The sequence below is a fragment of the Narcine bancroftii genome, chromosome 13, assembly GCF_036971445.1.
Source record: "Narcine bancroftii isolate sNarBan1 chromosome 13, sNarBan1.hap1, whole genome shotgun sequence".
In the NCBI taxonomy this organism is placed as follows: Eukaryota; Metazoa; Chordata; class Chondrichthyes; order Torpediniformes; family Narcinidae; genus Narcine; species Narcine bancroftii.
The window spans coordinates 81,271,358-81,297,576 of record NC_091481.1 but is presented as its reverse complement, the minus strand read 5'-3'; the positions used below and the strand labels follow the sequence as shown (position 1 = coordinate 81,297,576).

The 26,219-nt window shown below is 46.4% G+C and overlaps 1 protein-coding gene across 6 annotated transcripts; it reads right to left on the bottom strand.

Moving 5' to 3' along the window:
• Window positions 1-721: 721 nt before the first annotated feature.
• On the bottom strand, window positions 722-26,219 carry LOC138748947 (glutaminyl-peptide cyclotransferase-like protein). Of its 6 annotated transcripts, XM_069909899.1 has the most exons (9): window positions 25,736-26,219; window positions 25,379-25,477; window positions 21,448-21,617; window positions 18,153-18,299; window positions 13,359-13,646; window positions 11,435-11,596; window positions 10,691-10,790; window positions 8,188-8,304; window positions 722-5,157 (listed from the first exon to the last, which is right to left on the bottom strand). In XM_069909899.1, exons 3-9 carry the CDS (start codon window positions 21,469-21,471, stop codon window positions 5,012-5,014), a joined length of 984 nt encoding a protein of 327 aa, XP_069766000.1. In that variant the 5' UTR covers window positions 21,472-21,617; window positions 25,379-25,477; window positions 25,736-26,219; the 3' UTR covers window positions 722-5,011. The 6 variants fall into 6 exon arrangements, with proteins under 6 accessions (XP_069766000.1, XP_069765999.1, XP_069766001.1 ...); XM_069909898.1 differs by lacking the exon at window positions 25,379-25,477; XM_069909900.1 differs by lacking the exons at window positions 18,153-18,299; window positions 25,379-25,477 and having other exon boundaries at window positions 25,736-26,218.

The following is a 26,219-nucleotide window of genomic DNA, read 5'->3' as shown; positions in this document are numbered from 1 at the left end:
CCCTCCGGATTTTTTCCTGTCCTGTGCTTTAGCTGGAGAAAACTGGAGGTCCCATTGGCCACTCCGTATTTGTGCTTAAATTGTTCAAAGGACATAAGAGTTCATTCTGAATAACAGTCCTTTGAATCTCCCATCTTAACCTAAATGGCATTCTATGTATTGTATGCACAAAGAAATTATTTGCACCATTCCTCCTACCGACTGACTTCAGGAGAGATAGAAGAAACTGCACCGATATCCACATCAATGGTAATAACGAGTGTTATATAGTCAGGATAATGTAACCGTGTAAGAATACACCTTTCTCATGGTAGTAACTGAAGTGTACCACTGTGATGTGTGTGTGTGTGTGTGTGTGTGTGTGTGTGAAAGAGAGAGAGAGAGAGAGAGAACAGTTTCCTGAGATGGTGGAAGACATCAGTAAGTAAAGTCTCTTCTGTTATTTGCATCTTGCATCTCTAAGTTATTTAAGAAGCCGCCCAAGTAACACAGAGACATAAAAATAAGTAAAGAGTAACTTCAGGTACTTTGGAATAAACATCTCCAGTGACCTGACCTGCGACAAGCACCTCGCCGTGTTGGGCAATAAAATGCACCGACGCCTCAATTTTCTCAGAATACTGAAAAAGTTCAGCATGTCCCTCAGTAACCATAGAAAGCAGACCTGCTGGAAGAATAACGAGGTGGGACAGAGGTTCAAGATCAGGGGCTACACAAGGTGTTGACTGAGGCTCAGAACGTAACATCAAGTTTATTGCCATCTGACTGTACAAGTACAACCTCATGAAACAGCATTCTCTGGTCTTTGGTGCAAAACACACAGATACACAATCAGACAGTACACATATACAAACAAATAATACGTATGCAGGTTAACTTTTTCATCTAGAGGTTTTCAAACTTTTTCTTTCCACTTACATTACACCTGAAATATTCCCTATGCCATAAGGGCTCTGTGATCAGTAAGGGATTGCTTAAGGAGGGATGTGAGTGGGAAGGGAAGGTTGAGAATCACTTCTCTAGACCCAATAGTTACTGAAATATTTTGCTTGAGAATTGGTCCATTTCCTTTGGAGTTGTGAAACTGTGCACATAACGAGTGAATGAGTAAAACAGTGATTTTCAAACTTTTTCTTTTCAACAACATACCACTTTAAGTAATCCCTTACAAAGCACCTTTGACATAGAGATTACTTCAGGTGGTATGTGAGTGGAAAGAAAAAGTTTGGCAACCACTGAGCCATACAAATAAATACTTTTCGAGCATATGAGAGCCTCGGAGGGTTAGTGCAAGCAGTTCCTTTGGTCATTCAGCATTCTCGCTGCCCGTGGGACAGAACCCTCTGTGGATTCTCTTCACACCTCCTGCTGCCAACACACTGAAGAGCCCACTATACCCTGGACACACGCTCTCCACCCTCCTCCCTCCGGGGAGGATGAAGAGGGTGAATGGGTACGACAAATGGGCTTCAAAGCTGTCTCTTCCCCGCAGACATCAGGCTCCTGATTGAACCCCACAGCAGTTTCCTTGCTTGGTGTTTATTGATCTAAATCGCCTATAAACTGTGCTCTTCACATGGCTGTATAAATCTCAGAGATGGCGCACTGCACTAGGTGTAATGTAACAAATATAACGCTTACTTAATCCAGCACTAAAATATTTTGCTCCTTAGTAAAACCTACAGGGAGTTGTTCTGAGTCTACATTCTTGCCTGATCACCTGGTAGGCCAACACATTTGCTGGCCACTGCCAAGAATCAATGAACATCAAGCAAGGGGACTGGTGTGGGGCTCATTCAGGAGCCTGATGTCTGCAGGAAACTGTTTCCAAGCCTGTTTGCTGCTCCCATACACGCTCTTGAGTGGGTAGAAAGGAGGAATGTGTGTGTCTGGGGTGTGGTGGCCCCTTCAGTGTGTTGGCTACCTTTTCCAGGCAGCGGGAGATGAAGGTATCCATGAAGGGTTGTGTTAAGTTAATTTACATTTTTTAATTTAGATGTACATTAGATTTAGACATATAGAAAAATAACAGGCCATTTCGGCCCATGAGTCCAATTAACCTACAACCCCCAGTACATTTTTAATGGGTGGGTGGCAACCAGGGTCTCCCAAAGAAAACCCACACAGACACGAGGAGAACGTATAGACAGCGCAGCATTCAAACCTTGGTCTGGTCCCGACCATTGGCGCTGCAAAGGTGTTGCGCTAACTTCTACACCAACTGTGCTGCCCTGAGCTCCATTCACCACCTTCCGTCATCTCCATCGTGACAGCGTCGGCCACTGCCAAGGTTATGAAAATCTAACAACAAAATTGGACCTTACTCTGTAATTACACAGGCCAAAATGGACAAGGAATATTTATTGCAGCACACTTTAAACTGTGCACAGACCCGTCAATGGCATTGGAGACCAGATCACCCTCCATGGGCACCTTTCATGTACTGTAAGGAGCCATGGGTATTACAGCCCCTTGACATGGTTCTCGATAAGCTAGATGTTCTCCTCCCAAGGGAGATCATGCCAAATGCAAGCCCATTTGTGAACAGGCTGTTCAAATGCAGAAAGCCTTCTCTTGTGATCGACCCCCCCCCCACCTCCGTGGTTAGATTATGGAAATAACTCTGGAATCAGGAAGGACAGACCTCTGCCAACTGGACGGAGACCACCTGTCCACTCTCCTGATGCAAATTATTCGAAGGCTACACTGGACAACAAAGTGCTTCTTGAACACTTTCAGGTGTTTTTCATGGATATTTGGCTGTTGATTACGGAAATCATCATAAAATTTTCCGACACGTAGTTATAACCTATTTTTTGTCATATTTTATGTATTTCAAGCACAAAAAAAGCCACAAAGTGCAACGTCATTTGAAAATTCATCTTCTGCATCCGCAATTGGCCGTCTTCCCCGCCGATCTCGGTGCCGTCAGTAACGGACACGGTGAAAGGTTTCACCAGGACATGGTGACCGCGGAAAAGCGGTATCAGGGACAACTGAAATCCATTGGTGCTGGCCAACTATTGTTGGACACTGGCATGAGAGGCATCAGATGCTGAGTACAAACGAGTATCAGGAGCGAAACATTTTTTAGGTCAGTTGAACTAACGCAACCTGTCAGCGTCATTATGAGATTAAACCTGCTGAATTCAAAGTTAATTTAATGTTTCTCCAACTTCCTACGTGATGCAGCGAATCTGAAATGATCTTTGTGTCCAGCTTGAAATCGTCTATCACAATCCCCCTTTTTTTTTCAGGAAGGAAACTTTTTTTTTAAAAATTGAAGTTTATTGATAAGTTAAACTGAGAGAATTAGGCTGGACTAAAGACTTCATTTGGGAGGAGGAAGTGCAGGGAATAAATAGTAAGACTCGCACAGGAATACAGTGACTTGGCACCACCCCCCCACCTCTGCCAGAGAATGGTTGCCATGTTCTGCACACATCCAATTTGCCAACACGTGCAATGTCGACCAGAACTCCAGCAAGACCTGCAGTTTGGAAGTTTCCATCACACTGATAGATAGCAACCAAAGTTGTGCACAGATCGATCCCACAAAGTGAAAGGTGGCGCTGGATCGGAGCCGGAGGCTCAACAGACTGTGGCTTCAGGCGTCCAATGGTCACAAGTGGTTTCAACTTCAAAGCAAAAGTAGGGGTCTTATGCGATCAATGGGAGATGCAGTCATTGAGGGAGGGGTCATTGAGAGCCGTGAGTCAAGAACCCCAATAAACGTACCAACTCCGTCAGCAAGACGTCATTGCATTCATTCATTCAAGTGCCTCACCATTCGGCAAGACAGATCACGTCACTCCCTCCGTCATGACCGCTCTCCTTCTGAATTGTGGGTGAAGGCTCCGCCTTTGAGCTGAGACTGTCGTCGATGTTGAGTCCACAATTGTACAAGGGGGAAAATACTGACGTGGTTTCCCGTCACCTTCTTCAGTATCCACACTGGACAGGTCACCCTGGCCATCGTTCTGCGCTTTTCGTTTTACAACCATCAATTTCCAATCTGTCGTATCTGCTTGTAGAAACCATCCACCGTCTGCAATCCGTGGCTCCACATGACCCTGTTTGGAGAGGCTAAACAGGTCCTGCAGGTTGCCCAAGGGTGACCTGTAGGCTGTCGGACAGAAGGAGCACCTCACACCTCCTTTAGTTGAGCCCCATTAAGCAGCACCAACTCCGGTGTTGTTGTATTCTGTGTTACATGTATTATTGTATAGATGTGATTCTGATGTGCTGTGGAACAACACTGTTCTGTCAGGCTGTATATGTACAGTTAGACAATAACAAACCGGAATGAATTTGAGTTGGAGAAACTGACAGTGCAGTTATGGTATCAGTTAGCACAAAGCTGTTACAGTGGCGGCAATCAGGACTGGGGTTCAAATCCCACGCTGTTTGTAGTTTGTATGTCTTCCCCATGTCTGTGTGGGTTTCCTCCCATCTTTCATGGGGTTGGAGGTTAATGGGTACGTGGGTAGCACAGGCTCTTAGGCCAGAAGGGCCTGTTACCGCACTACATGCTTTATTTAAATTTAAATAAAATCAGAGGGGAGAGGAATAAAAAGATTGGGAACAGAGGGTAGAGAGAGGGGGAGGATTAACAAAAAGACGGGAAAACTCAGACACGAACAGGGGACAGGAGAAGGCGGAGGTGGCAGGAGATGGCTGACAGAGACGGCAAACGGAGACAGCGGACGGAGATGGAAGACAGAGCATCCTCACACAGGGACTAAAGAATTGGTGGCAAAATGAGGTACAATCTCCGAGAGATCGGGGAACATAAAGACCATTTCCAGTTGAATACTCTGGTGACGTGCAACCATCCAGGCGTGAACGACACAAATCTCCAGTGCTGCGGGACACGGAGGAACTCTGTGCTGATTGGGAAGATTGCACTGCTGCCATGCCCTGAGTGTGTATTCCCCGCATTATAGTTTGAGGAGAGGTTGCCTCTGTGCACGCAGGTGGCTCCTTTGACCCAGTCCTGACGAGTTATCTGTCACAGCCCCAGGTACTCCACCACGAAGACGCTCAGGATCTTACACAGGTTCTCGATTGTGGGTGGGTGCAAGTTCTCCGCTGTGTCTTCCATCGTGTGCCAGACCCAGGGGAATGGGGTGGCGATCAGGTGAAGGATGGGAACTCCTGGAAACCAAACATAGGAGCGGTGAGCGCATGGACATTGAACACAAGGCATCAATCCCACTGCAGCTTCCACCAATCCCCAGACCCTTTCCCCGGTGAAGCGGTGTTCAGGATCTCAGACCATCTCCTTCAACCTTGTATTCCAGGGCAGGTCTTCCTCATGGAATTACAGGAAAGCTACCAGCATGGACAAAGCATTGGCTGATCAGGAAACAGGGGGGAAGAAGAAAGGGATCCCATTCTGGTTGGCTACCAGTGGTCTTCCTCAGGGGTCAGTGTTGGGGCCACTTCTTTTTACATTGTATATAAATGGTTTGGACTATGGAATAGATGGCTTTGTAGCTAAATTTGCAGATGACGCCCAAATAGGTGGTAGAGGAAGTGGTGCTGAGGACACAGAAAGGCTGCAGAGAGACTTGGCTAGATTAGGAGAACGGGCAAGGAGGTGGCAGATGAATAACAGAGTCGGAAAGTGTACGGTCATGCACTTTGGTAGAACAAATAGACAAGCAGACCATTATTTAGATGGGGAGGAAATTCTGAGGTGCAAAGGGACTTGAGCACCTCGAGAGTCCTCGAGCAGGATACCCTAAAGGTCAACCTCCAGGTTGAGTCGGTGAAGCAACATTGGCATTCATTTCAAGAGGAACAGCGTGCAAGAGCAGGGATGTAATGTTGAGACTCCCTGAAGCACTGGCGAGACCTCACTTGGAGTACGGTGTACAATTTTGGGCACTTGATTTGAGAAAGGAGGTGCTGGCGTTGGAGAGGGTTTACCAGAATGATACCAGGAATTAAAGGGTTAGCAAACGAGAAACGATGGTTGGCTCTTGGACTATACTCATTGGAGTAGAGAAGGATGAGGGGAGATCTCAGAGATATTTTGAACGCTGAAGTGCCTAGAGAGAGTTTCCCGTGAGAGTCTAGGCCAAGAGGTCACAACTTCAGGATAAAAAGATTAAAACAGAGATGCGGAAACATTTCTTTACTCAGAGGGCGATGAATCTGCAGTTGCCACAGGCATCTATGGAAGCGAGGTCGTTGGGTGTATTCAAGGAAGAGATTGACGGGTATTTGATTAGTCAGGGCATCAAGGCCGGGGAGTGGGGCTGAGTGGGAGGATGGATCAACTCATGATTAGAATGGCAGAGCAGACTCGATGGGCCAATGGGCCTCCTTCGGCCACCATTCATTAAGAACTCAGCCGATCCGATCATGGACTCAGCACGCTCCACCCGCCTTTCCCCAGAACCCTTAATTCTCTTGCTATTCAAAATTCTACCTGTGTTTTAAATATGTTTAATGAGGTAGCCCCTCCTGCTTCCTTGGGCAGAGAATTCCACTGATTCAACGCTCTCTGGGGGAAAGCAGGTTCCCCCTCATCCCCATCTGGCATGGTAAACAAGGCGGTTAGTTACCCAGGTTTAAATCCCGTGCTGTCTGTAAGGAGTTGGTACGCTCTCCCCGTGTCTGCGTGGGTTTCATCCAGATGCCCCAGTTTTCTCCCACCCATCAAAACATATGGGGGTTGTAGGTTAAATTTGGGTGTAATTGGTGGCCAGTATTAGCTTCTACCATGCTGAAATTGAAATTAAAAAATGTAATAATTGGAGTTCTGTGTGCAGTTCTGGTCGCCTAATTATAGGAAGGATATAAACAGAGTGGAGAGAGTGCAGAGAAGGTTTACCAGAATGTTACCTGGGTTTAAGCATCTAGAGTATAGGGAGAGATTGGACAGATTAGGTCTTTATTCTTTGGAGCGTAGAAGGTTGAGAGGGGATTTGATAGAAGTATTTAAGATTATGAAAGGGATAGACAGAGTGGATGTGGATAGACTATTTCCGTTAAGAGGAGGAAAGATTAAAACAAGAGGACATGAGTTAAGAATTAAGGGGCAGAGGTTTAGAGGTAACATGAGGGGGAACTTCTTTACTCAGAGAGTGGTAGCCGTGTGGAATGATCTTCCGGGAGAAATAGTGGCGGCGGAGTCAATTGTATTTAAGAAAAGGTTGGACGGGTATATGGATGAGAAGAAGATGGAGGGTTATGGGCATTGTGCAGGGAGGTGGGACTAGAAAGGGGTGTTTGGTTCGGTGCGGACTAGAAGGGCCTAATGGCCTGTTTCCGTGCTGTAATTGTTATGTTATGTTATGTTAAAACTACTCCCCCCCCCACCCCACAAAACTTGAGGATGTCCCATTTACCAGTGAAAACGTTTCTTCCTCCAACATTGGAGAGCAAAGATTTTGCTTCCTAAACACTTCTGCGTTTATTTTATGTATTTTGGCCTGTAGATCATGTAAATCACCTTAAAATTTTCCTATCACGTTACTTTTTTTTAGATATAATCTATTTTCATGATTTCCTGTCATATTTTAAGTCAACTTCAAGCAGACAAAAACCATGACTTGCCACATGTCATTGAAAATTCATTTTCTGCATTCGCACTTGGACTTCCCTGCCGATCTTGATGCCGTCAGTGACGAACATGGTGAAAGGTTTCTCCAGGACATTGTGACCATGGAAAAGTGGTATCAGGGCAACTGGAATCCATCAGTGCCAAATGACTATTGTTGGACACTGACATGAGAGGCATCAGATGCTGAGTACAAATGAAAATCAGTGGCAAAACATCTTTAGATCAATGTGTCAGGATCATTATTCGATTAAACGTGCTAAATTAATTTTATGTTTCTCCAACTTCCTACGTGATGCAGCAAATCTAAAATGATCTTCGTGTTCAGCTTGAACTCATCTATCGTAATCCCCAATTATTTTTCAGGAAGCAAACCTTTTGAAAAAAGTGTTATCCCACTTAGTGTGTCTTTGGAATGTAGGGAGAGACTGAGGAAAACCAGTGTGGTTTCAGGGAGAGCCTGCAAAATCTGCATAGATAGCGCATGTGGCCAGGGAGGGAGGTGGGAAGTGCAAGGCAGCAGCCGTCGAAGCCCGCGCCGCCCTCTCAATATTCCGAAACCCCTCCCTCTGATGCCGCTGGACTGCCGACGGGGGTGGTGGATTGTGCATTACCCTTGCGCAGAAACGGGACATGGTCATCCTCGATGGGGGCGTAGTCCATGTTGCTACTGAAGTACATCACCTCGATAGGATGGAGCTGCAGCACACCCAGTCGGTGGAGCCTCTTCTCTGCAGAGGAAGACCAGAGATCAGAATCAGAATTTATTGTCCTGAACATGTCATGGTTTTGCAGCCGCCTCACAGGGCAAACGTTTATATGAACCACTTCAGAAAATAAATAAAAATAGTGCAAGAAAAAGACAAAGTAAGGCAGTCTGTGGTTCATCGTCCGTTTAGGAATCTGATGGCAGAGGGGAAGAAGCCGTCCTTGTGCTGCTGAGTGCACATCTCCAGGCTCCTGGACCTCATTCCCGATGGTAGCAGAAGACACGGCCTGGGTGGTGAGGGTCTTTGACGATAGAGGCTAGTTTCTTAAGATGTGCTTGATGGAGTGAAGTCTGGCGCCCGTGATGTCGCAAGCCAGGTTAACAACCCTCTGGAGTTTATTCTTCTTCTCAGTGTTGGCGCCTCCGTACCAGTAATACAGCCAGCCAGAATGCTCTCCACGGTCCACCTGTAGAGGTTTTCCAGAGCCTTCGGTGATATACTGAATCTCCTCAGACACTTCACAACGTATAGCCGCTGGTGAGCCTTCTTCCTGACTGCATCAACGTGGAGGAAGATCCTTGGAGGTGCTGATACCCAGGAATTTGAAGTTCTTGACCCTCTCCACTACTGACTCCTCGATGAGGATTTAGTGTCAAGCCCACCCTCCCACCCAAGCCATGGACTGTTCAAACTGGCCCTCAGACGGAAACCGCCACCCAGTGCTCCTTGAAAGTCGTTTGCCTCATTTCCAAAGTTCCCTCGTCTCCAGGCAAGTCAAAAATCCCTCTACCTTGGAAGGAGCTCCTGGGGGGGGTAGCGGGGGGCGGGGGCGAACCCACAGGACTCATCCCTCAGAGTTGATTCTGGAAACGAAGGGAATCACTGATGAGGAGAGATCAAGTTGCCTGGGACTGTAGTTGGTAGAGTTTGGAAGAACAAGAGAGGTTTTTTTAAATTTTTTTCAAAAATGTAGACCGACAGCGTGGTAAGAGGCCCTTTCGGTCGACAAGCCCGTCTGCCCAATTAACCTACATCCCGGTACGTTTTGAACGGTGGGAGGAAACCTGAGCCCCTGGAGGAAACCCACACAGACATGGGGAAAACATACTGTGACAGAGTATTTAGAGGTGTTTGGGGGATCAATTGGGAAAGATTTGTTTGAGCAAGTCACACATAAACACTTTAAAACACAGAATTTTTGCAGGAGCTTTCGCAAGAGACTCCTGATGGACGGTCATTTGCAAAAGGCAACAAACGTAACAACATTTTGTCTGAAGCTTTGTCTGAAAAACAGTGTCCTGGAATGAGAAAACTCTCTCTCTGAAAGCCAACAAGAACGCTCCTGAGTGGTAACCATTTACCTGTTATGCACCAAAGCCTGGTGAACTTTATCAATGCTAACTTCTGTGCACAGTACCAGAATTGCCTGCAGCCAGTGAGATTGGATTGTGAACCAACAAACTTTTCTAAACTTATTTACACATTACACACACGTGCACTTAGAATTAGAGGGGGGGGGGTTAAGTAGGTTAAGTGAGTTAGTAGAGATAAGTTGAAGTTTGATTCTATTTTCATGTTCAACGATAATTAAAAGCAACGTTTGTTTAAGTGACCATTTGTCGTGGTCCATATCTATTGCTGCTGGGTTTTGGGGTCCTCTGGACTCATGACAGTACAGATATAGCATTAGGAAAGGAATAGATAAAATGGAAGCAGGAAGGCTGGTTCTCATGGGCAGATGAGACTTAAAAAAGAGAAGATTTAAGGGAGTGGATTGAAGATTGGCTTCTCCCAGCGAATCCTTTATATTTTGCTAACAATTTGGACACAGCACATTAACAGGCCCTTCTGCCCCACAAGACTGTGCCGCCCAATTAACCTACATCCTTGTACTTTTTTTGAAGGATGGGAGAAACCCAGAGTGCCCGGGGAAAATCCATGCAGACACAGGGGAAGAACGTATAAACTCCTTACAGACAGCGCCCGATTCTAACCCGGGTCATAACGTTGCACTGACTGCTAAGCTCACCGTGCCGCCCAAGGATTTCTCTACCCAAGGAAGTAGTGGAGGCTGTCGCGTTGAATATAGTTAAGGGCCAGGCAGATAGATATTTGCACAGGAGGGCAATTAAGAGAGATGGGGTAGGTGGAGCTGAGTCCACGCTCAGATCAGCCATGAATGGCGGAGGAGGCTTGACGGGCCTCCTTTTGACCCAATTTGTTGTGTCTTAGCTGTACGGTGATGTGTATTTCATTCGAGGAGGGCACCCAAGTGTTCAGCCTGGGTGCAGAACTGAAGGAGGACATGGGAGGCGATAGAAGGGAGGACCTCAAGGGTGAGGGTGTGTGGGGAAGGGAGGGGAGGGAAACACGTTCACAGCGATGGTCTGAGGAGACGGTCCCGTACCGATCCCAAGCAGCCGATTAAACCAGTGGGCTGTGTTCCTGAAGTGGTTCAAGAAGGTGGGCTTGCTTCCACCCAAAAGGTCCAGGAGCATGAACAAGTCCTGAAAGAGACGTAAAGATCAGTCTGGGTGAGAGAAATCAAAACCCCCGATGCCCCTGTCCAAGTGCCCTTTCTGAAAAATATAATCTGATGGAGAGTTATCCTTTCCCTGTAACTCGGTTCCTGAAGTCCGGGCAACTTCCCAGTAATCCTTCTCTGCCCTCTTTCTATCTTATTGATGACTTTCCTGGAGTTAGGTGACCAAAATTGTACACTCCAAATTTGGACTCAGCAGTGGCTTATACAACTTTACCATAATATCCCATCTCCTGTACTCAATGACCTATGAAGGCTAAAAACTTTCTTTACAATCCTATCTACCTGTGACCCCATTTTCATGAAACAATATGTCTGTATTCCTAGATCCCTCTGTTCTACTGCACTCCTTGGTGGCCTACCATTTACTCTGTATGTCCTTTCTTGGTTTGCCCTTCCAAAATGCAACACCTCACACTTGTCTGCATTAAATTCCACCCACCATTTTTCAGCTCATTTTTCTTGCTGGTCGATTCCCTCTGCAAGCTTTGAAAACCTTCCTCACTGTCCACAACGCCTCCTATCTTTGCAACATCACATCTGGTCTGTGTCGTTGCTTCTCGGAACCGTCGGCAGTGGAGGTGGTACCCCTAGTGACAGAGAACTCACCACGGAATCAATCAGGGTGGTGCTGGAGTCGCCTGCCGGATGCTTTGTCCTTGCCATCCGCTCTGCCAGGTGGCGGGAGCCGTAGAGGGAGTCAGCAGGGCTCCAGCTTACGAGGGCCTCCTCGCCGTCCAGGAACAGCAGCTGGAGGGTCAGATCCTGCCCCTGTGCCAGGCAGAAATACGCGGTTTATTTGTTGGAGCTCGCCCACCATTGGACTGGAGATCAGAGCGGGCGACAACAGTAGTGCCGTGTGCTAGAGCCTCCACCTCGCTCCCCTAGAGACCCCGGTTCAATCTCGACCTCCAGCGCTGCCTGTGTGGAATTTTCATGTTCTCCCTGTGCATTTCCGCCTACGTCCCTATGACGCGCGGGTCTGCAGGTTAATTGACCGCTGGGTGAGTGGAATTGGAGCAATGGGGAATGCGACGAGAAGAAAATAATATTTTTGTGGCTGGGTTCCCTTGCACTAGAACATTTGGGAGTAACCGGGGTGGTATGGCGTCTTTATTCCCCACAGAAAAAGAGAGTCTCAGCCAGCCATTCTCACCCTTTTTTTTAGCTATGACCCCCTCACAGCACGGTAACAGGCCAATCGGCCCACGAGCCCGTGCTGCCAAATTTATACCCAATTGACCTAGATCCCCCTGTAAATTTTTTCTTTGAAGAGCGGGAGGAAACCGGAGCCCCCGGGAGCAAACCCACACAAGTCACAGGGAGAACGTGCAAACTCCTTACAGACAGTGCAGGATTCAAACCCCAGTTTCGATCGCTGACGGCGTAACAGCGTTGCACTAACCACTTCACTAACCGTGCCACCCTGCATTACCTCTGTACATTTCTTCTACCCACTATGTAAAAAACATTTTATGATTCCAGTCTGTGCCCCCCCACCACCCCCCCACCCTTAAATATGTTGTGGCCCCGGCTGCTCTCGATCAAAGGAGAACAGGTTGATGGCGAGAGGGGAGAAAAGTAGAGGGGATCAGAGAGGTGTTACTTGGCAGGAGCATATCCATGTATCATTGCAATTTTACCTACCTCAACCACCTCCTCCGGCAGCCCGTTCCATACACCCACCCCCCTCTGTGTAGAAGAGGTGATGGTGGCAGATACAATAATAACGTTCAAAGGGCATTTGGACAAACACTTGGGTAGAAATGGGGTGGAGCAGACCCTTTGGCCCATCTAGTCCATACTCAATGGGGGAACCACAGACTGAATTCATTAAAGTACTTTTTAGGTAGTCGGTAGGAGAGAAATACAGTTGGTGTGGCAGTCAGCGTAACGCCTTTACAGCGCCAATTCATATCCCGCACTGTCTATAAGAAGTTTGTACGCTCTCCCTATGTCGACATGGGGCTCCAGTTTCCTCCCACCATTTGAAATGTACCAGGGGTTGTAGGTTAACGGGGTGTAAATTGGGCAGGATGGACTCGTGGGCCAAAAGGGCCTGTCACCATGCCATTAAAAAATCTAACCTTGACTGTTTCACAGGGAAGGGGGCCCTTAAACTTTAAAGGAGAGGCCTAAAGGGGCCAATAGTTGAGAATGGCTGGTGTTCAATGTAGGCAAATGGAATTAATCCTTTGGAATCCATGTCCCTGTTCTCAGGGACTACCAACTAGGGCATATACTCCATGCACCCTTTTTCCAGGACAGGTTTTATACCCAACCGTGGTCTGGTTCATACTCCTGTCCGTACTGTGGTTTCCTCGTGGATCCAGTTCGGAGCATATATTATGAAAGATAAAAATGGCCGGAATCTAAAGGGTTAAGATGGATAGGTCTCATGGTCCGTATGGATGAGGAGAGATGAAGGGCTTGTTTCCTTGCTGTACAACTATGATTCTGTAAGTGGGGACGGGATGGTCAGCATAGGCACGATGGGCCGAAGAGCCTGCTGTACGGTCTTGGGAGCACGTACCCTTTCCTTTAGTTTGACCAGCTCCTTGTCCAGCGAGTGCACCAGTTCCAGAATCATGGAGCAGGGAACAGCGGAATCCGTCGCCCCCACATACACTCGGCCCCGGTCGTTGGGGGGAAAGTACTTGGAGTCGTAGTGGCAGGCGAGTACGAGTCGGCGCTGGGCGGAGGGATCGAGGGTCGCCACCAAGTTGGAGAAGCTCCGCCTGCCCAGAGGGGTCTTGTCCTCGAATGTGTCCAGCTCCAAGGTCCAGTGGGCAGAGAGCGACTCCAGCTGCCCCTTGATGTGCTGGAGTGAAAGAAAAAGAGAATTATACTGTCACACAGGACTCAAAGCCAACCTCACGCCTCTGTCGTCCCAACTCAGGCAGGTCTCTGCGACCTACCTCTCCCTGTCTCACCCAAGTGTGAAATTTAGCAGAAAAGTTTTGACTGCAGGAGATCGCATTCTGGAGTCCAAAACATTTCCTTCGACCTTTAGAACCTTAACCATTTTTAAATTTTTAAAAAATTTATTTAGACCTGTAGCACATTAACAGGCCCTTTCGGCCCACAAGCCTGTGACGCCCAATTACAACCAGTTAACCTTCAGATGGCAAATGCAGGCAATAAGATACCTAGGTGTACAAATAAACAAAAATCTAGGCCAATTATATAAACTCAATTATTATCCACTAATGAAAAAATTACAGGACGATTTAGAGCATTGGAAAGATCTACCACTAACACTGATAGGAAGGATAAACTGTATTAAAATGAACATTTTTCCAAGGATATTATACTTATTTCAGGCATTGCCAATACAACTGACAGAAAAATTCTTCAAAGAGTTAAAGAAAATAATAAGGAAATTTTTATGGAGAGGGGGGAAACCGAGGATAGCACTAGATAAATTAACAGAATGGTATAAACAAGGAGGCTTACAATTGCCAAACTTTAAAAATTATTATAGAGCCGCACAATTAAGATACCTATCAGATTTTTATCAAACAAGGGAAAAACCAGACTGGACGAGATTAGAATTAGATAAAATAGGGGAAAAGATACCTGAACACATATTATATAAATGGGATGAAAAATTGGTACAACATAGAACTTCTCCAGTATTACATCATCTCCTCAATATTTGGAAGAAGATTCATGTAGAAAGAAATAAAACAAATTATCAATTACCAAAACTAATATTGACGCAAAATAAGCTACTCCCTTTTACAATAGATAACCTTTCCTTTAGAGAATGGGAAAAAAAAGGGATTAAAAGAATAGAAAATTGTTTTTCAGGAAGTAGATTCTTATCCTTTGAACAAATGAGAGATAAGTACAATATAACTGGAGATACAGCGCTGGCATATTACCAACTGAGATCCTACTTGAAGGATAAATTAGGAAGCAATTTGAGTTTACCAGAGGGAAGTAACCTTGAATATGTGATTACAGATACAATGTTAATCAAAAGATTTATAACAAATATGTATATTAAACTGCAAGAAAAGGAGAATGAGGAAACAAATGGTAAAACTAAACAAAAATGGGAACAAGATTTAAATATAAAGATAAAAAAGGAAACATGGGAGAAATTATGTTCTGGAACGATGAGAAATACAATAAATACGAGGCTACGTATGATACAATATAATTGGTTACACAGACTATACATTACACCGCAAAAGTTAAATAAATGGGACCTAACAGTATCTGATAGATGTTTTCGATGTAAAAAAGAAATGGGAACAACAATTCATGCAATCTGGACATGTGAGAGAGTAGAAAAATTTTGGGATGATCTCAATCAGATATTAAATAAAATAACAGAAAACAATATACCAAAGAATCCAGAGATCTTTCTCCTAAGTAACATAAAAAACAAAGAATTTGGAATTGATTTGGAGGATGCACAAAAAAGATTTGTCAAGATAGCCCTAGCCGTAGCAAAAAAATGTATTATGTCAACCTGGAAATTGGAAGATAATTTGAAAATACAACAATGGTATATAGAAATGAATAAATGTATTCCATTAGAAAAAATAACATATAGTTTAAGAAATAATATTGAAATATTCGAACAAATATGGGAGCCTTACATTAAATACAATAGCGATAACCTACCGGGGACAAACATTACCTAAGTTGATGGAAGGAGAAGGAAAGAAAAGAATGGACTCAGTAGAATTTCTGGTGTATTTTTGTTGAATGACAACATTGTCTGACTGGTTTAATGCAACCTAGATTGTATACCTAAAATGGATGAGAGGGGGGGGGGGTGGGGGGGTGGCTTGGGAGGAGGGAGGGGGGGGGGCGGAGAAAAAGTCACTGTATATGTGTGAAAAAGAAAAAGTGTATATCATGGCTAATGTGATTTATGGTGTGAAAAATAAAAAATTTAAAAAAAAAAAACAGTTAACCTACGTTTCGAACGGTGGGAGGAAACCAGAGCCCCCGTGGAAAACCCACGCGAACATGGGGAGAACATACAAATCCCTTACGGACAGCACGCAATTCGAATCCCAGTTCCGATTGCTGGCAGTGTAATGGGGTTGTGCTAACCGCTATGCCAACTGTGCCGCCATAGAACTTTACTGCACAGAAACAGACCCTATGGCCCATCTAGTTCATACCAAACTATTTTTACTGTCTAGACCCACTGTCTGCTCCCAGACCTCCATACACAAGATTCACAAGACAAAGGGACAGAAGCAGGCCACTAGGCCTATCAAGACTGTTCCGTAAATCTACACTAAGCTACTCTACACTAGTTCCAATTTCCAGCTTTTTCCCCATATCCCTTGATACCATCACTAATGAGATACGTGTCTATTTCTTGTTCAAATACTTCCAGTGATTTGGCCTCCACTGCTGTATGCGGAGTGAGTTCCACAGATCCATGACCCTCTGGCTAAAGAAGTTTTTCCTAATCCTTTTTTTCTATGGATAAGTTATGACCCCTTGATTCACCCACCAAGGGAAACTTCTTACCCGTATCCACTCTTATCTAAACCTTTCAAAGTACGAAAAGCCTCTATGAGATCTCCTCTCATTCTCCTTTACTCCAATGAATACAACCCAAGAGCTGCCAAACGCTCCTCGTACGTTAGCCCTTGGATTCCGGGAATCATCCTTGTAAATCTCCTCTGCACCCTCTCCAACAAGATCACATCCTTTCGTAGATAGGGGGCCCAAAACTGCACACAGTACTCCAAATGGGGTCTCACCAGTGCCCCATAGAGCCTCATCCACACCTCTTTACTCTTATACACTATTCCTTTTGAAATGAATGCCAACAGATAATTACCTTTCTTCATTACCAATCCCACCTGGTCATTAACGTTTAGGTTTCCTTGCAGGAGGACTCCCATCCAAATTTTTCTTAAATGTCAAAATGGAGCCTGCATTCCCCATCTTCAGCTGGCAGCTTGTTCCACACTCCCACCACTCTCTATGTGGATAAGTTCCCCAGAATATTCTCCCTAATTATCTCACCTTTCATCCTTAACCCAGGTCTTGTCTCACCTGACCTCAGTGGAAAATGCCTGCTTGCCTTTACTCTGTCCATTACCTTCAGAATTTTTGAATACCTCTGTCAAATATCTCCTCATTCCTTTATGCTCCAGGGAATAGACTCCTCACCTGTTTAACCGTTCTCATCTAACTCAGTTCCTCAAGTTCTAGTGACATCCTTGTAAATCGATTAACCCATAAATCCCAACTGTTTTGGGAGGGTGGAAGGAAAGTGGAGCACCCGGAGGAATCCCATGCAGGCCACGAGGAGAATGTACAAACTCATTACAGACGGTGGTGGATCCAAACCCAGATCGCTGGCATTGCGTTAACCACCACTCTAATGTTTATCCTTTACTTCCTATGGATGCTGTTTGACCTGATGAGTTTCTCCAGCACATGTATACAACACACTCGACTGCAGTATCTGCAAATTTTCTTGTTCAACGCAAGATCTCAATCAGTACATATCAACAAAAGGATTATTTGTTTCAATATAATCCAACTCTAATGTTGTAATTTAACCCGAACCACACAATAACTTGTGTTACAGTAACTCCTCATTACATAACGCAATGGGCTCTCGCGACAAAGCCACAGACTCTGTGGGATATATGCCCTCAGTTTAAATAGCCAATTTTTGGCATAATACACAACTTTCCCACACAGGAATGCCCAGGATAAATTGTGTCCCATTTTTCTAATTTACAAAATTTCGTTTAGCGATATAGTTTTCCAGGAACATAATCCTTGTACAGTGAGGAAGTTCTGCACATGAAATAAAATACAGCAGTACCCCTGTTCCAACGTGGGACTATCTATTGGACAGAGTTATTTTCTGGTGAGTGGCCATTGGGGTGTGACCAAATCAAGTGGGTCTCAGGCTCCTGCGCAGAAGCGGGACCCTCGGTGGGGAAGTGTCGGTGATCGGCGGCGGCCAGCATTTTTTTTGGGGTGAGAATTAAACTTTATTTTAATGCTTAAAAAGGACCCCCTTGTTGTTGTTTAAATACCATTACAAGTGATTTGCTATTGGTACTGGGCTGTTTTTAAAAAGCGACCGGTTTTCCGGAAAAAACCCCCATTTTTCCAAAATGGACCCGGTCCCGACCATTTTGGATAATCGGAGTTGTACAGTATATGTTCTCAGGTTTTGTGAGACCTTCTGGCATAATTTTGTTTAACAAGGTGACTCCAAGCTCCATATAGAGCCTCACCAAGTCTGAATCCGGCTCTTCGCTGCACAAACTGTGCCACAAAAGTTTTCCTATTGCTGCATCAATCGAAACTGAGGACCCACCTGTCGGACAAACACGATACCTTCTGACCCTGGATAGCGCTCAATGAGCATGGGCCCCAAAAACACGTTCCACAGCCGATGGAAGTCAATGAGCGACGAGAAGTGCCTGACCTGGCTCGACATGATGTTCTTCGGTTTGTGATCGTGCTGTTGTGGGGTGGGAAGTGTGCAGAGGTTAGCGTCACTCAACGGAGCAGTGTTTCTGATCCACTAAACCAAGTGCTGATATATGAGATTATTAGGTGCAAGGTGGGTCCAATGGCCTGTTTCTGCGATCTATGGAATCAAACAGAAATGGACCATTTGGCCCACTTTGTCCACCCTGATGTCTGTCTACACACCCCATTTGCCTGATTACAACTGTATCCTTTAACACCTTCCCCAAATACCTTCTAAATCAGTGGTTCTCAACCTTTATCTTCCCACTCACATCCTACTTTAAGAAATCCCTAGGCCATCGGTGCTCTGTGATTAGTAAGGGATTGCTTAAGGTGGTATGTGGGTGGAAAGAAAAAGTTTGAAACCCAGTTTTAATTGTCCTTAATGGGCTCGTTACGTGCACGGTTTCAGAACTCCAAAGGAAATGGGACAATTTTTCTCAAGCAAAATATTTCTGTTACAATTGGGTCTAGAGCAGTGATTCTCAACCTTCCCTTCCCACTCACATCCCACTGTAAGTAACCCCTAGGCCATCGGGGCTCTGTGATTAGTAAGGGGTTGCTTACGGTGGGATGCGGGTGGGAAGGGAAGGTTGAGAATCACTGCCCTAGACCAAATTGTTTCTGATATATTTTGCTTGAGAAAAATGGTCATTGGCCCATTTCCTTTGGAGATATGAAACCATGCACATAACGAGTCCATTAGGGACGATTAAAATAATGGTTTTCAAACTTTTTCTTCCCATCCCCTTCCCCAATCAATTCTCAGCATTTCACTCCTTTCCGTGACTACCGATGTTGAGTGTTGGCCTGTGCTTCTCCTCCTGCCCGTTCGTCCCTCCTCCCACCACCTCTTTATCCAGGCGCCTACCCGCTTTTTGCTCATGTCTTGACAAAAGGCTCAGGCCTGAACTGTGTATCTGCCTCCTCTGCAAGGCTGTGGGACCTGCTGAGTTTCTCCAGCAGTTTTGAGTGTTAACCCAAGCCTCTCTTTATATCTCTTCAATCCCAGCAACATCCTCATCACCCTTTCCTTCGTAATGACGTGCTACATCTTGCAAACTGGGTTCCCCAATTTCCAGTCCTCTCCAAAATTTGTACTATAATTAATCGGTTTGCAACCAACTGATCCGAAACCTACTCCCAGTTGCAGCCTTTTGCGCAAGAGAAAAATGTAAGTAGTATTAAGGCAGAGCAATAAAATGCAGATCAGACAGTTAGTAAAATAATCAAAAAACTGATTGAAAATTGTACCAAACATTTCAAACCACAACTGGGACTGGACCAACATTGGAAGCCCGGATTCAACGTTTGACCAACAGTTTAATAGATTGTGAGAGGTATAAGGCACTTTCAAGTGGCCAAAATACCCACATTGTAAAGCCATATATTCCACCCTGATGCGGCTGTCGGGTGGCCACCTGAAACTGGAGAACCTGGCCAGGAGGAGCACTTAAGTAACCGGTATAATCTCCGGCTCCGAGAATCCCCCCCCCCCCCACCCGTTGCACCTGAAAGCAGCAGTGGGGCTTCGGCCACAGTCCACGGGAGCCCTGTGTTCGCCCGGACGGGGCTCTCCTTCGGCCGCAGTCCACGGGAGCCCGGCGTTCGCTCAGACGGGGCTCTCCTTGTGCTGCAGTCCACGGGAGCCCGGCGTTCGCTCGGACGGGGCGCTCCTTCGGCCGCAGTCCACAGGAGCCCGGCGTTCGCTCTCCTTCGGCCGGCACATTCAGGGGGCAGAAAGGGCGCCCCCTCCGCGGCCACCTGAACGACCCAGCTGCCCTCCCCCAGCCCGGGGCCCCTGAAAGCGGCTGCAGATGAGGTGGACAGCCCTTTGTCCCAGGGCGGGAAGAGCAAACTGGGCAATGGGTACAAAGTGAAAGGAAGATAAGTTTAGGGGAGACATCAGGGTTCAGTGTTGTGTTGACACACAGGGAAATTGTGTGTGTGCCTGGAATTCAGTGCTGGCGGTGGAGGCTGGAACAATGGGGGCATTTAAGAGACGGGGCACATGGATGAAAGAAAAATAGAGGGTGATCTTTGGTTGGCTCATCATCGAGGATCGATGTTCTAAATCATTTCCCTTCCAAGATGAAGCGGGTGACAAATCTGAAATACTCCACATCAAATGGGGCTTAAAAGGCGATATCAACAAGCGAGAGGCGAAATTAACTTCGGACCCCCCCCCCCCCCCAACAAAAATCCTGCGGAGCTGCGATGTGATTGGCTGATCCAAGGCTCCATTTCTTGCTACATTGTTGCCATTTGTGGGCGGCGCTTACCTTCCGCAGGCTCCAATCTGCGGACGTTTCGCGGGGCTGCGTGGCGGTGGAACGAAGCCCCCAAATGATGCCCAGGGCTGCGAGGGCGAAGGACGCCGAGAGCAGGATGACAGCCCAGGGGATCCGGACCAGCCCCGGGCGCTTGTCGGGGCGAGAGTGCCTGGCTGCTTTAGACATGACGGCTGCTTTGCGCAAGTGGGTGTTGTCTAGAAGAGCCCCCACCTCCTCCGCTGACTGACAGGTTCTGCAGAGAAGTGTCGAGGGCCCCATTCGGCCCATCTGCCCCATGCTGACGCCGCGAGTCCCATTCTCTGGCTCGAGACCTGTACTTTGTCTAGTCTCTTGTTCCCCCCCCCCCCGCCCCCCCCCTTTATTGCCCTCTGATTGCACAAAACATGCCGAAACACAACCAGGCGTTGCCCACATACACACATCACTGAGGTAGGACAAGCATGCACTCCTCCTGTTGTTCCTTCCAACAGATTAGGTGGCCATTCAGCCCGTCAAGTCTGCAACATCCCTCAGAGCTCAACCATTCCAGCATTGTAACCCATTCTTTTTCAAGTACCAAGACCAAGGGCCAATCTACCTTATACCACGACGTGGTGGATGCAAGTGGGCAGCAGCCTAGGACCAGGAAACCCAGAATTGGTTGATCGAGAAGTGGGAGGGTGACCAGTGGGGTCGTGGAATGAGATGGAGACCAAACACCCACCCCATGTGTGAAAATGATCCCCCAGCGTGTCCTTTTCACATCAGTTCCATCTCACTGTCTAGGGAAAGCAGCCAACATTCTATCCCCCACTCCTCCCCCCACCTGCCCCGGTCATACAGATGATACATTAAAACACACACCTCCAGTTTCTTTCCTGCTGCCATCAGACTCTTATACAGAACTCCCACGGACAAAATGATGATGCACTTTTTGAAGCTGGGCTTGAGTACTTTTCTCTGGACACTGCATCATGTAAGGCATTGTAACATGGCTCCCAACGTTGTGTCTTCATGCCTACATTTCATGTTACCTGGATAGAACACAAAACAAAGCTTCTTATATCTAAGTAGAAGAAAAAACAAATCAGATTTTATTCTCATGAACATGTCACAAAATTCTTTGCTTTGTGGAAAAATTGCTATAAATTACAGTTTTAAAAAATAAATATTCGGGCTGGCACATTTAATGTAGCAGTTGGCGCAACGCTGTCACCGCACCAGTGACCCGGGTTCAAATTTGGCGTTGTCTGCAATGAATTTGTACCTTCTCCCTGTGTCTGTGTGGATTTCCTCTGGAATATGCCACCCTTCAAAACGTACGGGGGTTGTCATTTAATTGGGGTGTTTGGGCGGCACGGGCAAGTGGGCTGGAAAGGCCCCGTCTCCACGTTTAAACTGAAGAGAGAAAGTGAGGGAGTGTCTGTGGTTCACTGTCCATTCAGAAATCTGATGGCAGAGGGGAAGAGGCCGTTTCTGTACCATTGGGTGTTCGTCTTCAGGCTCCTGTACCTGCTAGTGAAAAGAGGGTGTGGCCTGGGTGGTGGGGGTCTATGATGCTAGAGGCTGCTCTCTTGAGACACTGCCCCTTGCACATATTGCAATAAATAATTCCACTAAATTTCTTTGATTTATATCAGTAGGTCACAACCTTTTTCTTTCCACTCACGTAATCCCTAGGCCATAGATGCTCTGTGATGAGTAAAGGATGGCTTAGGGTGGGATGTGAGTGGAAAGAAAAAGTTTTAATCGTCCCTCATGGACTCGTTATGGGCACGGTTTCAGAACTCCAAAGGAAATGGACAATTTTTCTCAAGCAAAATATTTCAGTAACAATTGGGTCGAGAGCAGCGGTTCTCGATCTTCCCTTTCCACCCGCATCCCACCTTAAGCCGTCCCTTACTCATCACAGAGCCCTGATGGCCTAGGGATGACTGAAAGTGGGATGTGAGTGGAAAGAAAAAGGTTGAGAACCGCCCTTCTGGGCCACGAGCCTGTGCCGCCAAAGTACCCCAATTAACCTACAACCTCCAAACGTTTTGTAGGGTGGGAGGAAACCGGAGCACTCGGACGAAACCCACAGGGAGACTTCTCACAGACAGTGCCAGGTTCGAAAGCAGGTCACTGGCACTGTACCAACATTGCGCTAACTGTCATCTTGACCCTCCTGCCTGGCAATCATTGAGCACATTAAAGGCTTGCGATGTGGCTGATCGTCTCTCTTCAAACCCATTCCCCTGCCACGCCTGACATGAATTGGTTGTAAATTTACATCTGATAGTTTTTTTGCAGTGCTGGTCAAGAAGTGTGGTCTGGAAATCTCATATCAGACCTAGTTTCAATACGCCCACCATTCTAATCTCCCCCTCACAGGGGCCATTGAGTGGAAAGATAGAGACAAAGTAATCAATCAAAGTAAATACTGTTAACTCAGTTCAGTTACTCAGAATCAGGTTTATGGTCATGAACATATGTCGTGAAATTTGTTTTCTCTGTCAGCATAATTGTGCATTACAAGTGCAAAAATTGCGATAAATTTCTGTAAATACGCTATTTGAAAATAATTAGTTCACAAGAAGAGAAAAAAGTGAGGCCGTGTCTGGGGTTCATTGTCCGTTCAGAAATCTGATGGTGGAGGGGAAGAGGACGCCTTTGTAAAGTGAGGGAGTGTCTGCGGTTCATTGTCCGTTCAGAAATCTGACGGCGGAGGGGAAGAGGCCGCTTTTGTAAAGTGAGGGAGTGTCTGTGGTTCATTGTCCGTTCAGAAATCTGATGGCGGAGGGGAAGAAGCCGCCTTTGTAAAGTGAGGGGGTGTCTGGGGTTCATTGTCCGTTCAGAAATCTGATGGCGGAGGGGAAGAAGCCACCTTTGTAAAATGAGGGGGTGTCTGTGGTTCATTGTCAGTTCAGAAATCTGATGGCGGAGGGGAAGAAGCCGCCTTTGTAAAGTGATGAGGCAGAGTCTGCGGTTCATTGTCCGTTCAGAAATCTGATGGCGGAGGGGAAGAAGCCGCCTTTGTAATGTTGGGTGTTCATTTTCTGGCTCCCGCCCGTACCTCCTGTGTGGTGGGGGGGTGGGGGGGGTCCTTGAGAGTAGAGGCTGCTTTCTTGAAACACTGCCGCTTGTGGATGTCCTCGACGGGAGTGGAGACTGGTACCCATGATGGCACTGGCCGAGTTGACATTTTCTGTAGCCTTTTCCTGTCCTGCACACGGACCCCTCCATGGCAAATAATGATACAACCAGTCAGAATGCTCTCACAGTACCCCTGTAGAAATAGACATTTTCGGCGACGTACCAAAACTCCTCACAAAGTATAACCACTGGCGGCCCGTCTTCGTGACTACATCAACATGGAGGCCCCGGGACAGATCTTCGGAGATGTTGAGACCCAGGAATTTGAAGTTCTTTACCCTCTCCGCTGCTGACCCCTGGATGAGGACTGGTTCTCCTGATTTCCCTTTCCTGGTCCACAATTACTCCAGTAATACAAACTTAGTCTCCGCAACCCAACATAGAAGCCTAATAGCTTGTACACGCCTGAGATTGTCTGATCTTAGAAGCTAAGCAGGCTCAGGCCTGGTCAGTACTTGGAGGGGAGATCGCCTGGGAACACCAGGTGCTGTAGGTTTCTGTGAGGGGCGCTGGATAAAGTGGCGACTCTCTGTCTGCCTTACGGTGAACAAAGTTAAAGAATTTCATGTATGTTACATTCTAAATGTCGAATTACGTGACCATAATGGAACCTTTAATTTGACCCTTTTAGTCCTGGTATTAACATGGTGACTGCATGCTGTATACATCACAATCAATGCATGTTTCCTTTGGAATTCTGATTATAGATACACCAACCAGAGGAGATTTGACATGCTGTCAAAAACTCCATCCGATTTCTACAGGTGCATTGTGGAAAAGTATAGTGACTGCACCACAGCCTGGTTTAGTAATTCGAGTGCACAGGAACACAGGTTGCAGAAACTGCTGTCCCTCACGGACACAGACCTCCCATCCATTGAAGACGTCGATGTGAGGCGCTGCCTCAAGAAGGACCCCCGTCTCCTTGGCCACAATCTCTTCTTGATGCCATCTTTAGGTACAGAAGCTTCATGACCAACACCTCTAGGTTCAAGAGCAGAACTTTCCAAAGGCTCTTGAACCTCCCTCTATTACACTAACCATAAACTCGACCAGCTCTAAAGGTTGTCATAGCTGAAGGTGGTCGTGGAGATGAGCTCCCACTGTTGCACAAATATGCAACTCAAACAGCCTCTGCCAACCAAGTCCAACTCCTGCCCTTCATGTGCGACATAGTTCTTATGCCCAGCAGAGCTGTTGTCACTAACAATTGAAGGGGCAAAGGTAGGCTACTGGTGCCTTGTTGCTCCGGGCAGATGGGGCTCATTAGCCACAGATAGTAACTCATCTAGGAGAGGGAAAAACTGTATTGACTTTTGTCGTTCCTTTAGACCTGCCATTAGCATGGGTAGAGTTGGTGGGGGGGGAGTTGATCAGGGCTGACGGAGGCCACAAAGAAACTAGTCCGGGACCATAAAAAGATCTCAGAAATGCTGGAGGAACTCTGCAGGTTCCCTCAGCATTTCTCTGTTTTTACAGCAATCGGTGTCTGAAACCTTCGTGTTTCACTCCACAAAAAGATCTGTCCACCCTATTGAGATGTTATTTTCTTTGCACGAACTATAACTGTGAATATTTATTTAGCTCTCCTTTTATATTTTTACTCTCATGGTATTTTGTGGTAAGTTAATTAATACGGAAGGTGGTGTATTTTACATACCGGATGGCGTAGTGGATAGCGCAGTGCCCCTGTAAGGAGATCGTATGTTCACCACCATGTCTGCGTGGGTTTTCCCTGGGGGCTCCAGTTTCCTTTCACCTTTGGAAACATACCAGGGGTGTAGATTAATGGGGTGTAAATTGGACGGGATGGACTCGTGGGCCGAAATGGCCTGTTACCGTGCTGTATTTTAAAAAAACCTGTCGGGCTGCAGCGAGGAAGAATTTTGGTGTATCTGTACATTATACTTGTGTATATGACAATAAATGTTAATAACATATCAAAACTGGTGCATCAATGCACATTACCAAACGGAGAGAAAAAAAATAACCAGATGTGTTTTAATTTTCCACTGACCTTTGGAAATTAGCCTCCTTTTTGTTGGTGAGACTGTGTGTAGAAAGGCCATGTTCCTGCTCTCTGTCCTTGTGCCTGATGTTCTGTTTACCAGCCATTTTAATTCCCTTCCTTTTCTCTGTAGATGGTCACCTTGTTGTGATAGAAGTTTGTATGGTCCTGTGATCCCGAGAGTGATGCCTTCTGGAGCTACACTCCTGGTAAGGTCACCCATGGCGGTAAGGTCAAGGGTGAGTTCCCTGACAAAGAACAATACAACCGAGTCCTCAACGGCTGAACAGGCAGACGAAGTGACTCTGAACTCAATGGCTGTGAAGGCTGCAACAAGTCCATCAGCTCCAATCGTCGTGGTTCCCATACCATTGGAACTAGTTGGATGATTTGTGAAGTATCGCATGTTTCTTCGGAGTCCAACAGCAAGTCCATGTTAAACAAATACACGCACAGGCATCTTCACTCTATAGATCAATGGAATGAAGGCCAT

Excerpts from the sequence above, each read along its gene's own strand:
- LOC138748947 (XM_069909896.1), bottom strand. The coding sequence starts at position 20,769 with ATGTCTAAAGCAGCCAGGCACTCTCGCCCCGACAAGCGCCCGGGGCTG. Across the intron at positions 10,791-11,434 it reads CCACCCTGATTGATTCCGTG|GACTTGTTCATGCTCCTGGA; the intron begins GTGAGTTCTCTG and ends CGTCTCTTTCAG. Across the intron at positions 8,305-10,690 it reads TAATCGGCTGCTTGGGATCG|AGAAGAGGCTCCACCGACTG; the intron begins GTACGGGACCGT and ends CTTCCTCTGCAG.